The sequence below is a fragment of the Psammomys obesus genome, unplaced genomic scaffold (assembly GCF_907164565.1).
Source record: "Psammomys obesus unplaced genomic scaffold, mPsaObe1.curated_primary_1811, whole genome shotgun sequence".
NCBI classification, from domain to species: Eukaryota; Metazoa; Chordata; class Mammalia; order Rodentia; family Muridae; genus Psammomys; species Psammomys obesus.
This window is the reverse complement of record NW_026596039.1, coordinates 11,230,895-11,244,182: the sequence shown is the minus strand read 5'-3', so window position 1 is coordinate 11,244,182 and position 13,288 is coordinate 11,230,895. Positions and strand designations below refer to the sequence as shown.

The window sequence follows — 13,288 nt, the reverse complement described above, 5'->3', positions numbered from 1 at the left end:
CTTATGAGCATTTAAAACATCCATTGCACACACTGTGAGGCTTGCCTGGAAGTAGTCATAGAAGAGAGAGCTCCCATGCTCACAGGTGGACCAGCTGGGGTGGGCTGCAGGCCTAGAATGTGGCACCAGCATGTGGTGATATGTGTCTGGGCCTTCCTGTGGCCGTGATGAGTAAACATGCATTCATGGTTTCCTACCTGCGCTGGGCACACGGGACACATAGTCCCAGAGCAAGGAGAAGGGAATGCAGACAACTCGGCAGAAGCTGGAGAGTCCAGCAACTTCTCCCAACAAGAGCCATTGTTTGAGACCTGCTGCCTCACATGACAGATGATTTCCTAGGCTGAGAAAAATTAAAGTCATGTGACAAACCCAGTGACTTTTAATCTTAGGCGCACAGAATGAATTATGAATGCATACCGTAAGTCACGCAGACCCTGTTTGTAACTCTCTGAGGCATCACCCGAGATGCCAGCCTCCTGGTGTAGTTTGTATAATTTAAAAACTATCCTGGCTGATGTTCTCTCAACAGATTCCAAGTCTGGTTCCGGGCCAACCTTCCGAGTGTCCTCCCTGCACTCACAGGTGTTCTGGTGAGCAAACCCCCAGTTGTCTCCTCTGTGGCAGATACAGGACAGAACTGTTGAAACACAATTTACATCCCAGCTCCCTTGTTGTCTCTCAGCTTGATTAGTCATTTATTCGCAGCTGGAATTTACACTGCTCTCACTTATTAAAACAACTGCAGGCAGGACAAATAAAAGTGGCCTATGGACAGGGCTGGCTGCAGGGGAAACCGCTGCCCGTGGGTTGCATCTGACACGGCAGTAGAGCCAGCTGCTCTCCCTCAGAGCCCTCCCAGCACAAAGTGTGTCTTCAGGACACGTTGTGACTTTGTTCCCCGGGTGGAAATCACCCCACCAAGACAAGGGTAGCAATACGAGGGAAGGAGTGAGGGCTCTCCTTGGAGAACATGCTGTGTCTGCCATAGAAAGTTCAGGAGACCCTGGAGGAGCATTACCACACCCCAATGTTTTGCAGCTGGTTGGGGAAGAAGCCAAGTGAGTGACTCCATCCTGTGATGAGGGTGACTTCATTGATGTCACGGTGTGACATCAGGTTAGCTGTTTGTCCCCCAGCCTTTTGGTGAGCAAGGGGTACTTCCAGAAAATCCTGCGGCATTGGTTATCTGCTGTCTGAGATGTCTCTGAATTTGCTTGTAGAAACGAGAGCCCAGTTTAACCAGCCCCTCGGCCCTCTGCCAGTGCATTGCCCTGATGGGAAACATCAGTGCTGAGTCTACAGCCAGAAGGCACCTGTTGGGCTGTGAAGAATTTGGGGATGCCTGTTTGGACCTCCTGGTATGTAATCACAGCCTTCCTAGTCTAAGTTGGTCTCCCATCCTCATGTGGAGCCCTGGTTTTACAGTTGTTCTGTTTCTCAGGGACTAGGGTCCCTTTGGCTTATCCCCTGTAGGTTTGGTGGAGGGAGTGGCCTCCACAGTCCTATAGATCAAGTCTCCTCGACCTAGGGAGATGTGGAGGCTTTTCTGATGGAGCTGATCATCCACTTCCACAGCCCAGGTTTCAGTGCAAACCCAGGGCCTTCCGAGCCAGAGCACCATAGCCACCGTACCTGAGACACCTTCTGTTGCCCTTAAGTTGATGCCAATTCCTAGAACTGATGTCTGTGCTTCCACCACCATCCAAGCTCATGATATTGACAATATAAGGAGTATGGGTATCTAAAGACACTCATCTAAGGCAAGAGATGACCGTGAAAAGCTGCAAGATGATCACTTTTATTTTGTTTTCAGGTCAAGTGTGAGGAGGACATGGACCTGTTCAGAGAGGTCATGTATTCCCTCCTAGGACTCATCATGAACCTGTGTCTTGAGGGCCCCTTCCTCTCTAAGGTACAGTGCTCTTGTCACCCTCCATGGGTCCCTGGGAGAGACTGCCCATATCGTGTTGCTTGACTTGTTCATGTTTTCACAAAGTGAACAGAGGCTTGTGGCCCTCAACATTAGCAGCTTGGAGATATGAAGGGATGGAGGGAGGCTCTTTCACTTTGCTGTGGGCCAGAGTCACTCCTGCGTTCATTCAGAGGACTGTCCACACACAGAACATGCTTTATTTCCAGACAAATAAAACATGTGCTCTGCTATGGAATCACGGTCCGGAACTAGAGGAAACAGATAGGGAAGCTATAAAAGAAGCTCTTGTAGAGAAACAAGGGCATGGGTGTTGTGAGCCTCAGACAGAGAGTGGTTGGCTCTGTTTGATTGAAAAAACACTGCAGAGGATTCTGACTGTCAGCTTTAAAGCTGTTTTCCCTTATCCCCACGTTTGTAGGCATGGACTGTGGAGATGAGCCGAAAGTGCCTGTCTCTACTGAACAGCCAGGATGGAGGGATCCTAACAGTAAGTTCTCCAAAAAGTAGACTGAGGTACCGTGTAGGTGGACTCCTCAATGCCCGCAAACACACAAATGCCAAATTTTTCCTTTAATCTGAGAACTTCTGGTGCTCCGCTAACATATGCATGTGAATTTTGTAGAGCCTAGGAACCCAAGGACATGAAGAATGTTGACACAATTCAGGAGGCCATTGGCCATTACCTTAGGGTACACTCTTCAGTTACTCACTTCTCTATCAGTGCAGGACCTAAAACCTAGCCAGACAAGGTAACATCCAGGACAGGTATCAGAAAACAGCCCTTTAAGAACTTCAGGCAGAAAGATTGGCTTCAGACCTTCTCAAGCTGTCCCCTCACTTGGCCTCCACCTGAGCATTGTGACACACCCACACCAATAATAAATAATTATAATTCTAAAACTTTTTAAATGAAGTGAAAGCTGGGAAATAAAGCAAATGAGATCTTCCAGGAAGTCGAAACAAAAGACAAAGATCTGTAAGGATTTATCTTTAGATACATGAAAACTGAAAACTCCAAAGGTCAGACCTGGAAGGAGAGCATCTTCTCTGCTGATGCTGCGGTCTGGGAGGCACCCAGAAAGGATTGAGCTGGCTTGGCCCTGTGTAAAGCAGAACTACACTGGGCTTCTGTTCTGGGAGAGAGTATTTCCAGCTCTTTTAGCTGCTTACCTGGCAGGTTTATTTTAAAAAAGAACCATGTTCACTAGGTATTCTTTGGCCATTATATCATTCAAAATTCTAGGGATAAATTTGGCTTCCAATACAAATGATTGCTCTTGCCTAACTTCTTCCTCCTCGTTAATTTTTAAAGTTGTCAGCATTTCAGGAAGGGATGTGTAAGCATCCTCCTTGTGTCCCCTCAGAGAGCTGCAGGTGTTCTGAGCCGGACCCTGTCTACCTCTGTAACCATCGTGGAGGAGGCCGTGACAGCAGGGGTTGTGAAGAAAATGATTAAATTCCTGAGGGTAAAGTAACTCCACTGTTTACAAGTTCTTAAATGTCCTGAGGTCACCCATTCAACTCAGAGAGCAGATGAAGCTGGGCTCTGGTCAGTTAACATGTCAAGATGTCGTCCCTTCCTGAACAGAGAGCCTCTTCTGCCTGTCCGCCTGGACAGGACCCCAAACAGTGACAGAGACCACTGAATGAAAAAGCAAATTGTTCTCAGCCACAGTGATTAAAAAAAAAAAAATGCTTGCCCTCCAAGCCCAGCTTTGAAACATGCAGCCTCTGTCCTTGAATGGCTTTCTGCAAGGTTTCTTAAGCCAATTATTTTGTTCATGGATTGCTGGTACCTTCTGTCCTTACCTGGAGTGCACCAGTTGTAACTCCATTTGTGGGCTCTGGAAGCTGCAGAATTGTCATGTGACCAGAGGATGTTGGAATGAAGTGAGTGCAGTGAATCCGAGTGAGGAACTAGATTCACTGGAAAAGGCAAAGGAAATTATCAGGCTGCTACCTCTAGATCACACCCATGCTCTGCAAGGCCCACTCACTCATGCCAGGGCTGCAGCAGCACAAATCCTTGGTCTGAGTAGGGTAGAAAGCAAGCTCCAGACTGAAGAAGGTGCTACCAGGGTAGGGCAGACAACAGGAGGCAGGGTGAAGGGTCTCAGTTAAGACTGATACTTGGTCAGTGCCTGTTTTTAATAATCCTATTTTTGGCGCTATGTCAGAGACTGCTGGATGCACGCATACACATACACACACACACACATCCTAAAGACCCTGATATTATGGGTTATGATTGCATAATTGTTACCTCTTACAATGATTTCAGTTCGTGATTCTTCACAAAAACTGTCAACCCTTATTCTCCAAAGGCCAAATACCTAAGGATGGGGAGGGGTTGGGGAGGCACAGTGGCATTTGCTTCCCTTTGGGCAAATGTCTGCTACTGAACAGTATCACTGTTGTCAATGACAGTCTCTCATACCTCCTAAGTGGTGTCATATATGTAGGAGACAGGCCTGTATTTCTACCCTATGTAGAGGAATATTAATTCAGAACATGGCTGTTCTGGCAAGAGATCACATCCAAAGACCTTCTAGGTTTGTGTGACCTGGCTGGAATACAGACACACCTTTAATCCAGGAGACAGTGGCAAGCAGATCTCTGAGTTCAAGGTTAGCCTGGTTTAGAGCAAGTATCAGGTAAAGAAAAGCTTAGCCGTGGTGGTACATGCCTTTAATCCCAAACAATGAAGGTGAAGAAAGTTTGTAGAATGAAGCACCCATGTTTGAAAGTGATGTCTAATTGAGTGGCAGAAACAGTGACGAATCAGAGAAAGACTTGACATAATAGGATACACCCAACTCTCACAAGAAGAGAGAGGAAAGAGAAGCTACTTAAAGGGCAATGAGAGAGGAAAGAGGCAGTTTTACCAGGACAGTAATAGGGTGCAGAGAAGAGCACAGGTGAATATGGAACAAGCCAGAGAATGAGAAGGAGCCAGAACATTAGAAAAGATTGCTGAAGTTAGTTGGAGGCCAAGCAGAGCAATTCAGAGGCTGAGAGAAAGGCCAGATTAAATAAGTCAGCTGGGAGAAGAGTATGAGCCACAAGAGCTGAGTTGAACAATCCAGCTATGAGCTCAGTAAAAAGGAGAAAAGGTGAGCTTATTAAGCAGTTAGCCTCAGAGGCTGAAAATGCTGTAGGCCTAGGTTAGCTTAGTCCTAAAAGCTTCTAGGACTAGGCCTAGGTTAGCAGGGGGAGGCAGTAGGCCTCCAAGACAACAATTGTAACAGACTAATAAAAGTTCCTTTGACAACCCTGGGCATGGCCTAGGTGGACAGGTGGATACAAGCAACACTCCATCCTTGTTCACCTAAGAAGCACATGCCATGCTTCATCTAATTCTCTTTTAGAAGGCAAGGAGGCTGCTGGCACTGTTATCATTGAGGTATCTAGGCAAGAGTGATTAAAACCTTGATAAGTTGGTTTACTGATCTTGTTCTGAAACCTAGATGGGAGGCCAGACAGCATCGCGTTATGCCATAAAGATACTGGCTATCTGCACAAACAGCTATCATCCAGCTCGAGAAGAATTAATGAGACTTGATAAAAGTAAGTGAGAGTTTCATTAAGGAAGCCCACAGCCCGGGGGGGGGGGGGGGGATCCAGCCTGGGAGCTGCAGAGCGAGCTAAGGCTGAGCAGGGAGGAGAGGCAGGCAGCCTCACTCCCTCGCAGTGTTTACACTACAGGATGTCAGCTCACCTCCCATCACGGACTGTTTCATTGGCCTTTGGTCTATGCTTGGGTAAAATGCCAAGCAGCTCAAAGATCACGGGCAGACACTGGACAACTCCCTCCACCCGCAAGCTAACCTGGATTGTTTCCATAGTGATGCTGGAACTGGCCTAGCCCCAGCCTCCTTCACGGATGGAGGGCCAAACAAAGCACCTTCAACCACAAGAAAACAACTGGAATTTTGGCCTTGAGGCCAGTTTGCTTTATAAAGTTAACCTGGAGAGTATCTGACGTCACTTCATTCAGTAGATTTGAAAGCTGCAGAGTTACCATATGACCAAAGAGCAGTCTAATTCTTCCATGATCTAACTTAAGTCCTAAATCTCTGTAGCTATTCATAGAGAGGGGGTCTCCCAGCAGAGGAAGTTTCCTAAAGTTCATCACACCTCTTTCCCCATACACTGAATGTGACTGACACAGTGGGGCCCACAGGGGGCAAGAACCTTCCTTCTAAAAAGATGCATTTGCCTCTCACTCAGGCCGTCGGGCAATATAGTATGGGGGATCTTGAAAGCAGACTTTTCTGACACTCAGAACTATTTATTTAAGTCTCAGATGTTGCTCTAGCTGGCCAAGAATTTGTTATGTAGATCAGACTGGCCTGGAATTCACACAAATCTATCTGTCCTGCCCTCCCGGGTGCTGGGATTAAACCACCATGCAGGCTATGCAAGCCCATCTGTACCACGGTACAGGATCATAGGGAGAGAGCACGTATTTCCCCAAGTTTCTGGAGAAGCTTGCCACCCACCCCTCGGCCCCCCATATCCTCCTGTCAGCCTCTTTAGTTGCTCATATTTCCCTGTAGTGTTCAACACTTTGATAAAGCTGCTTGACTCGGAGGATGAAATTGTGGTGGGCAACACTGCCCTCTGCCTTGGCAACTGCATGGAGGTGCCCAGTGCCGCCTCCTCCCTGCTGAAGACGGACATCGTGAAATTGCTGTTGAAGCTGGCAGGCAGCGATTCACAGGAGGCACCCGTGCAGCTGAACGCAGGCATCGCTCTGGGGAAGCTGTGCACGGCTGAGCCCAGGTTTGTTGTGGTCACCACTGAGCCAGGCCACCCAAGTGTTGGTCAGATCTCAGAAAGAACGGGGCAAGCCAAGCACTGTGTGAGGAACTCCATGGGGTTACCTCATGCCTTCTGTGCAGGTCTGTCAGGGTCCCATGAGCAACGTCTCTGGAAGAAGGGTCCCTTGGGGGAAACCACAGCCTACCGCCCAAGAAAGGAATGCATTTGACAGGGTTTGGTCCCATGCATACGGTTACCGTTTTCTTGTCATCCATTCCCCTCCAACCTGCTCCATTTAGCTTAATCCTCCTTCTTTCTCTCTCACAAGTGCTGTCTCTTCTCCTCCATTATGTCACTGTGACAAAAATACCAAAAATGTCTGTTTAAAGAGAGACTTATTTTGGCTCATGGTTTCAGAGGCTTCCATATCTGGTTATCTGTTGCTTCGGGCCTGTTGCAACACAGTGCCTCATGTCAGGTGCAAATGGGAAGAGGAGAACCATTCATGTCATGGTGACCAGCAAGCCAAGAAAGGCATAGTAAAAGCCAGATTCCCCAACTCCCTTTTGAGAACACCTCAGTGACCTATATTCTTCCCATTAGGCCCAATGTACTAAGGCAACTATTACCTTCTGACAGTAACATGGACAAGGCCTCAGCATACAGACCTTTAAGGATGTTTAATATCCAGATGAACACACCCTGCCTCTGTTTCTCTCTCTGCCCCATCTCTTCCAGTCCCCTTGTCTCTCAATATCTCTATATCTCTTTCTCTCTCCTAACTCTATCTCTTGATCTTTCTCTATCTCTGTCCCTCCCTTCCTTCTTTCCTTTTCTCCTTTTCTTGCTTCTTCACCTGGCTAGGAACTTGGAAACTTGCTTTGTAGCTCAGGGTCATCACAATCCCCCTGCCTCTGCCTCACCCATGCTAAGATTAGGAGTCTGCACCACCATACTCAGCTTCTCATCTTTTTCTTTACTTTTCTGGAACAGACTTCTGTCTGTCTGTCTGTCTGTCTGTTTGTTTTTGCTGATTGGTTGACTGGTTTGATTGACTTGGATCTAAGCAAATGGAGGACTGGTGCTGGCAACAGTTTCCCGATGGAGAGGCAGGGCCGCAGAACAGCACCTTTGAGGCCACCCAGCAAGCCAGAGCAAGAGACTTGGTCTCTCTTAGCTCTGCCTCCTGTCCTGGACCTGTTAAGTGCTTAGTCACCCCATCGTGTGTGTTTCAGGGTGTGCCCCTGCCACTGTGCCATGGCCCCTTGTGTATAAGTGGGGGGACCGTGTGGATGATTCCTGCTGTAGGGCTGCACACCCCTTTTTCCTCCCTGGAAAATGAGAAGTCTATTTTGGATGCCGCTGAAAGCCCTTTCAGGCTCTCTCAGATTGATCAAGCAGAAAGTGAAACAATTAGCTAGGATAAGTTCAAAGTGGCATCCTGCTGTGGTGGGGCAGAGGGAGTTCCTAAGGGCACAGCTTCATCTGCTCACCCTGTCACGCCTGACACTCCCAGGGCTTCCAGTATTGTGTGGATCCATCCCACCCCCACCCTGACTACTCTCTTTGATCTTTAGGCCTCCCCAGTGACACTGTCACTTCCCCTTTCTCCCTAGAGTGACATGGCCCATGTTCACAGCCAGCATCCATCTGCAGAAGGTGGCTGTGAAATGTGACATATATTGACCTGGATTCTGCATCTTTTTTTTTCCCCTTTTTAATGTTAAATAGACATTTTTTTTAATTTTATTTTTTTCTTATCAGTTACATTTTATTAACTCTGTATCCCAGCTGTATCCCGCTCCCTCATTCCCTCCCAATCCCACCCTCCCTCCCTCATCTCCACCCTGCCCCTTTCCAATGGATTCTGCATTTTGATTACCACAGGTTTGCTGTCCAACTGCAAGCGCTTCACGGGATAGAAATTCTCAACTCTACAGTGAAACACTTGAATGACTCTTGAGAGACGCGGTGTCCATGTGCACATAACTGTGTGCCGGGGGTCACTGCTCTGCCAATAAAGGCTTTTAAAATACCTAACTACAGAATGCAATGTCTGTTGGGTTTTCACCGGGAAGGACAGAGCAGGTGGCTACCACAGTAAAAACCACTACTACTCGCTCTAGCATCCGTCACTCATATCCCTGATTTTCTCCTTCGTTTTCTACAGAGGCTGGAAACCAGCCAACCAAAAGCCTTGTTCCCCAGATGCCCTTGCAGCAACTCCAGTAGATGAGAACTAGATCCTGGGGGGAACATCAGGGGTGTTTGGCAGTGGCAGTTCAGCATCTGCCTGCAGCTCTCAGCCATTTGAGAGACTGGTGGTAGCACCAGGTTGGCTGCAGCTCCCTGAATCCCATCTGCAGCTGTGGCATATGCTTTTGAACTCTGAGCTGTGTAGTGATGAGTGACTCCCTGACAAGGGAGCTCTTTTCAGTCCTGGGCCTGAGGATCTTTACAACAGCCCTGTTCTATGTGTAAGATGGTTCTGGACTCACAGGGCCAGAACACAAGCTTCTATTCACTGAACCCCAAAGAATGTACATTTATGTCCCTAACCCACTCTACACTCCTGTCTGATCCATTCCCAAAGACACTGCTTCTTTCCCATTGCCCCCAGACCAGGGTCACCGGTGGGCTTTCAAATGAAAGGTTTAGTAAATAACAGTTCTCTGACTTCTCAGTGCAGTCGATGATTGTGCCATTTCAGGGAAGGAGGCAGGATCTGCTCTGTACAGTGAAAAATAAGAAACTCCAAACCAAAGCTCCCAAGAATAGTTCTCCCTACTACCTGCCTGCTGTGTCAACGGGTGAGTTGCCTAACCTCTCGGAGCTTCTCTGCACCATCAGGCAAATCTAGAATAATACATATTCAACCTACCTATGCTTAACCTGTGCATAACCTATTGAGGCTATATGAGATCTAGAATGCTTCCCCAAAGCCCCCCCCCACGTTAAAAGTTTGGTCCTCAGCTTGACAGGTGGTAGAAGTTTTGTTAGAGCCAGTTAGTGTTAGTGATATTTGGTTATGGGATCTTGGTCTCTACAGATTTCCAACCATACCATGGGCAAGTTGGTTTTGCAGCCTGTTCCTACCATTGAAGCATGTTTCTCACTAACAGAAGCCTAAATGTCATAGACCCACCTAGTCATAACCTAAAGCCTCAAAAACTGTGAGCCAAAATAAGCATCATATAACCTTCACAGCATAGATAGGTTGGATATGTATTATTTTGGGTTTGCTGATGGTTCCCAGCTCAGAGAGGTTAAGCAACTTAACCCAGGAACACAGCAGGCAGGTAGCAGGGGCGCCATTCTTGGGAGCTTTGGTTTGGAGTTTCTTTTCACTCTATGAATTCATTGCTATGGGTACTTGTTACGGTAACAAAAAGCTAGCTGACATTAGAGCTAAAGGTAATTTAGGAGCTACGCTACTGAACAAACATGACAGGCGCCATTCTTAGGCTACAGGCCTTCACTAACGTCCTGTGTGCTTAAGGGGTTGAGGTTTGAGGAGTTGATAAGATCATGTCCTCTCTGGGATCAAAGCCGCATATTGTCTGAAATGTGAAGGAAAGGAAACACTCCTCTGGGAAGATAAAAATTCTTTACTGGCAAAACAGCACTTGGCTAAAATTAAGAACTTTTTTTTCTCCTAAAAATGGATTGGGCAGTTGCATGTTGGAAGTCTGGATGAAAATTACTAACCCAGGGCCCTCTCTGTGGGACTGGTGCAACTGTCAGCAGCTGGTAAGAGCACACTGGGTCACTCTGAGATGGTGCTCTAACGGTATCCCCCAGGGGGTAGCATACAGGTGACAGGTCTCAGCAGAGAAAACAGGACCTGCCCATCCCTGAAAACAAAACTCCTTCAAGCAGGCAAATTGTATGTATGATGCTCAACAGAACACAGAGGGAAATTAGAGGCTACCATATCTGCCACTTTCAGAGAACTCAACAGGGCTTGGGGGATGCTATCAGCATGCAGAATCAACAGGCTGGTCTCCCGGTTCAAGGTCCAAGCCTCTCTAACTATCCTACACTCTTCCTCTCTGAAAAATCTCTGCTATAGGTAGGATCCCATCCCCAAAGAGTGAAATGTCACATTCTGCTGTGCTTAAGAGGACCTGCAGAGAGTCATAATCATATTGGTGGCAAGCCCACTGCACAGCTTCCATACAGGTGGAGAGAAATGCCTTACAAACAGGCAGTCTCACGAGGATGCCATGACGAAGATATTGTCTTCACTACAGAAGTAAAGCTAAGACTTCCTTGCCTGGGGCCGACTTATCTGTAAATAGATAAGTCGGAAGTTAACTTCAAACTAAAGACTCAGATGAATTTTAACTTTTTCTAATATGAAACATTTCTCTCCTGTTGAATGTGACTTGCATGAAACATCTGTGGTTTTTTTGTTTTGTTTTGTTTTTTCTGAGTCTCTGTGAAATGAGAGTAATAGTCCCATCTGATAGTCTCTGGTTTGGATATGTGCCAAGCGTCTAGCATGGGAGCTGGCTTAATCACCATGATGGTTAGACCGAAAGGATCCTTTCTCTCCCTCCATCTCCCTTTCCAGCAAACAACCCATTTATCTATTAGTCACTCCATGTCACTGAAGACAAGTATTTGCCCTTGACCATGTTTGCTGTTCCTCCATCCTATGCCTAAGCATCCCCAAACCCCACCTCCAGCCAACAGTGGCCTTCCTGTACACTTCTGAGATAGTCAGTCTAAGAATGCCAATCCCAGCAGATCTGGAGTTCTAGTAAACAGTGCTCCTCCTTAGGAGCCAAATGCCAGAGCTGAGGCTGGGCTACACTTGTAATCATAGGTGCCTCTGACTGCTCTAGTGCAATGTGCTGGGGTCATGTCCTTTCCCAGCAGATGCTCCTGTTATTTCTTCTTTGCCCTAATGACAAGCCAGGAAAAAACCTGTTGCTCCCAAGAACTGTCACTCCAACCACACACTCATCATTAGCCTCATCTCCCCACTGCTCTGGAAATGGGGAGAGGTGTCCCACTGAGCATCAGCCTTCCTCAGCTCCTGACCACGAAGCAGCTACAAGGCAGCAAGACACCAGCTGGATGGCTCATTTCTTTCTAACAAGATCTCTAATGTAATCTCAATTTCAAAAAGACAAAAACAAAGAGGAATGCCTTGCCCTGGGGCTGATAGCCCTTGGAAGGACTAGGCTCTGACCAATCTAGGGCTCTGCTCCAGCAAGGTGCAGAGCTGTCTCACGGGGTACTAGCAGAGCATTGGGAAGCATAATGAGAATCTCTGCCAGCCATCCCCAAGACTCAGGACTCCCCAGGTGTGGAGTTCAGAGGTCTTCCTAATTCTGGAACTGGCTGGTCTCCTATTACCAGCCAGTTCCAACAAACTGCCCGTTGTGGCGAGGGCGTCCTGCCAGTGAGGATTCAGCTCAGCTTGAGCATTGCTCCGCTGTCACATGTCCACCGCCAACCTCACATTTGTGCTTTTAATCTTCAGCAGCTCCATCTGCTCCTCCTGACCCTCCCCTGCCCTCCAGCTGCAGCACACACGTGTGCATGCACGCCCAGGCAGTTCATCTCCTGAAGCTGAGAGATGAATTTTCACGTGGAACTGGGTGAGCTGAGGTGCAATGGAGATTTAGGCTGGATAAAAGGCGGGGTGACAGAGTGAGAATTAGCAGTATGCACGGCAACGAAAATAAGTCCATGCCCATGTCGAATTTTAGGGTTCATCTCCCTGGGTTCTGCTAGATTGGAATCTCTCTGATTTTATCTGCTTGATGCAAGTCACTGGCCAATGATGTCCAACCCACAGCTTCTTATATTACAACAAGGAAGCTCTGACTCAGAAGGGCCAGGTGGGAATTTGGCCCTAGTTGGACAATGGCCTGACGTAAGGATCAAAGAAGTATAGGGACAAAAGACCAGGAGACCCTGCGAGGCAGCCCCACCATGGTCAGACTGCAGATTCAAAGCTTCTCTTCACCCTTTATGATCTTAGAGCCTCAGTGAGTTGCTTCACCCCTCCTGTGTCTGGGACATAAAAGGTGGCGATGTTGGGGACAGGATACTTAGTTCATGGGTCTGTGATGAGGATTAACTAGGGGATTTCTATGAAGCTCTCCATGCCGTGCTTGGCCCACCACAGGCTCTGAAAAGGGGCGGCTACATCATTACAGGGGTTTAGCTACTTCCACAGATGCCCCTGCTGGGCAATCCCTGCAGGGTCCTCTCAGGAATTCTGAAGCATGAGGGTTTTGATCAGGGTTGGATGGGTTCCTGTGTGGCCCTCTCCCAGAGCTGGGAGTTAAAGGAGTGGATAGCCAGTCTCAGTGTTATTCAGAAATCCACGTGCCTGTAAGAAGGGAAGGGCTGCTAGGAATTCAGATGGGGCCAGGAGCAGGTTGTATGTCAGGAAAGTGGGGTTGGAGATGCATTATATGTGGCTCATTGGGAGAGTGCTTGTCTAGCATGCCTGAGGCCCTTTGTTCAATCCCTGGCATTGCCAAAAAGGAGTGGGTGGATGGAATGAACACATGAAAGAAAGGAATGGCAAGGGAGGAACCAAAGCCTGGATGCCACTATTCTACT

The 13,288-nt window shown here is 47.7% G+C and overlaps 1 protein-coding gene across 1 annotated transcript in view; it reads left to right on the top strand.

Moving 5' to 3' along the window:
• Ttc12 (tetratricopeptide repeat domain 12) overlaps positions 1-8,731 on the top strand; it is a 47,554-nt gene extending 38,823 nt beyond the window's left edge. The window contains exons 15-22 of the mRNA XM_055622144.1: positions 533-593; positions 1,224-1,361; positions 1,817-1,915; positions 2,355-2,423; positions 3,301-3,402; positions 5,404-5,503; positions 6,496-6,721; positions 8,588-8,731. Coding sequence (XP_055478119.1) covers positions 533-593; positions 1,224-1,361; positions 1,817-1,915; positions 2,355-2,423; positions 3,301-3,402; positions 5,404-5,503; positions 6,496-6,721; positions 8,588-8,663 — 871 coding nt within the window. The 3' untranslated portion in view covers positions 8,664-8,731. The remainder of the gene's footprint in view (positions 1-532; positions 594-1,223; positions 1,362-1,816; positions 1,916-2,354; positions 2,424-3,300; positions 3,403-5,403; positions 5,504-6,495; positions 6,722-8,587) is intronic.
• Positions 8,732-13,288: the final 4,557 nt, after the last annotated feature.